At 46.8% G+C, this 1,455-nt stretch overlaps 1 protein-coding gene across 1 annotated transcript; it reads left to right on the forward strand.

Annotated features, from left to right (window-relative positions):
- Positions 1–260: 260 nt before the first annotated feature.
- On the forward strand, positions 261–1,455 carry LOC122016806 (transcription factor TEOSINTE BRANCHED 1-like). The gene has a single exon (XM_042574206.1). It carries the CDS (start codon positions 323–325, stop codon positions 1,256–1,258), a length of 936 nt encoding a protein of 311 aa, XP_042430140.1. The 5' UTR covers positions 261–322; the 3' UTR covers positions 1,259–1,455.

Here is a 1,455-nt window from a genome sequence, read left to right on the forward strand (position 1 = left end):
GGAATGAATAAATCATCTTTTTTACCATATTGATATAGTTGAATTGGTATCGAAATGGTGAACTTGTAAATAACACTCTCATTTAGAAGATTGTTCGATAAGAAGACTTGCGTGAGTGAGCGTAATCATATTTTACATAATTGATGGGTAAAGATGGACAGGATCACCTTTCAACTTAGCTCATTTTATCCAATCGGTGAAGAGAATGTAGCTTTTTTAATTTGATGATAAAAAGCACACTTTTAAATGCTCCTATCTCCAAGCTAGCTAGCTCCTCTTCTTCACTCTCGATCTCTCCCGAGCAAAGATTTGGCTAAGAAAAATGCAACCTTTTGATGACCAATCCATAAACGAGGAGGAGCTGCCACTGGAGCTAAACCCTAATCTCGTTCCAAACTTGTCCTACTTCCCCAACCCTACCCCTCCTACCTTTTACGCTTCTTCTAGCTTCGACAATCATGCCCTCTTCGGTTCGATCGCCGTCGAGAATGCAAGTGTTCCTAGTACTGCCGTTGCTACTGCTGCCGCTGTTGCTGCTGCTTCTTCCGGAGACACGAGAAAAGGAACGAGAAAGGGGAGGCATAGCAAGATATGCACGGCGAAGGGGCCGAGGGACCGGAGGATGAGACTGTCCATCGACGTGGCGCGGAACTTCTTCCGGCTCCAGGACATGCTCGGGTTCGACAAGGCCAGCAACACGGTGCAGTGGCTGCTCACCATGTCCAAGGCCGCCATTAAAGAACTCGCTTCCGTTTCCTCCTCCAAGATTTGTACTTTTTTAGGGAACCCGAGCTTCGAGAGCACCGAATCCTCGACCTTGCGTGGTGACGAAGCCGCCTCAGGATCTAAGAAGGCAGCATCGAAGACGAAGGCAAAGAAAGAAGCCGCCAAACCTTCCAAGAAGATCACGGAACTCCACTCGGCGCAGGCGAAGGAACTCCGGGCCAAGGCAAGGGAGAGAGCGAGGGAGAGGACCAGGGAGAAGCAAAGGATGCTGTCTAATTCTTCCTTCCCGATCACCTTGGATCCCATGAGCCACCACGACAGCTCGTTCCACTTGAAGACTCTACTTGAATTTGCTAATAGGCAAGTCGAAGGGGGGGACGACATTTGCGCCCTACCGAGCGAGGGAAACATGCCGGCCGATACAATTCCGGTCATGAGCAATAGTCAGGCGGCCATGGCAGAAATGAACATGGCGAGCTACATGTTTGAAGAACAGTGGGAGATGGAAGCCCTTTCCATGTACTCAAGATGATGATACAAGACAATTCCAGTAACTACCTCATTATTCTGGTTTCCTCATCATCTACTTTGCTAGTTAGTTAGTTAATATCAGTTGTGGGCTATCTGAACTTATGACCAGATTTCTATGTGTCTGTGATCAAGAACAAATTGTTTCTAGTTTAAGTACTCCTTTTTTCAGCATGAATTCTGAATTGAGTTTATTATTTA

This window comes from Zingiber officinale, chromosome 8B, assembly GCF_018446385.1.
Source record: "Zingiber officinale cultivar Zhangliang chromosome 8B, Zo_v1.1, whole genome shotgun sequence".
Lineage (NCBI taxonomy): Eukaryota > Viridiplantae > Streptophyta > Magnoliopsida > Zingiberales > Zingiberaceae > Zingiber > Zingiber officinale.

What these genes read in the sequence shown, in the direction of transcription:
- LOC122016806 (XM_042574206.1), top strand. Translation starts at nt 323, where the DNA reads ATGCAACCTTTTGATGACCAATCCATAAACGAGGAGGAGCTGCCACTG.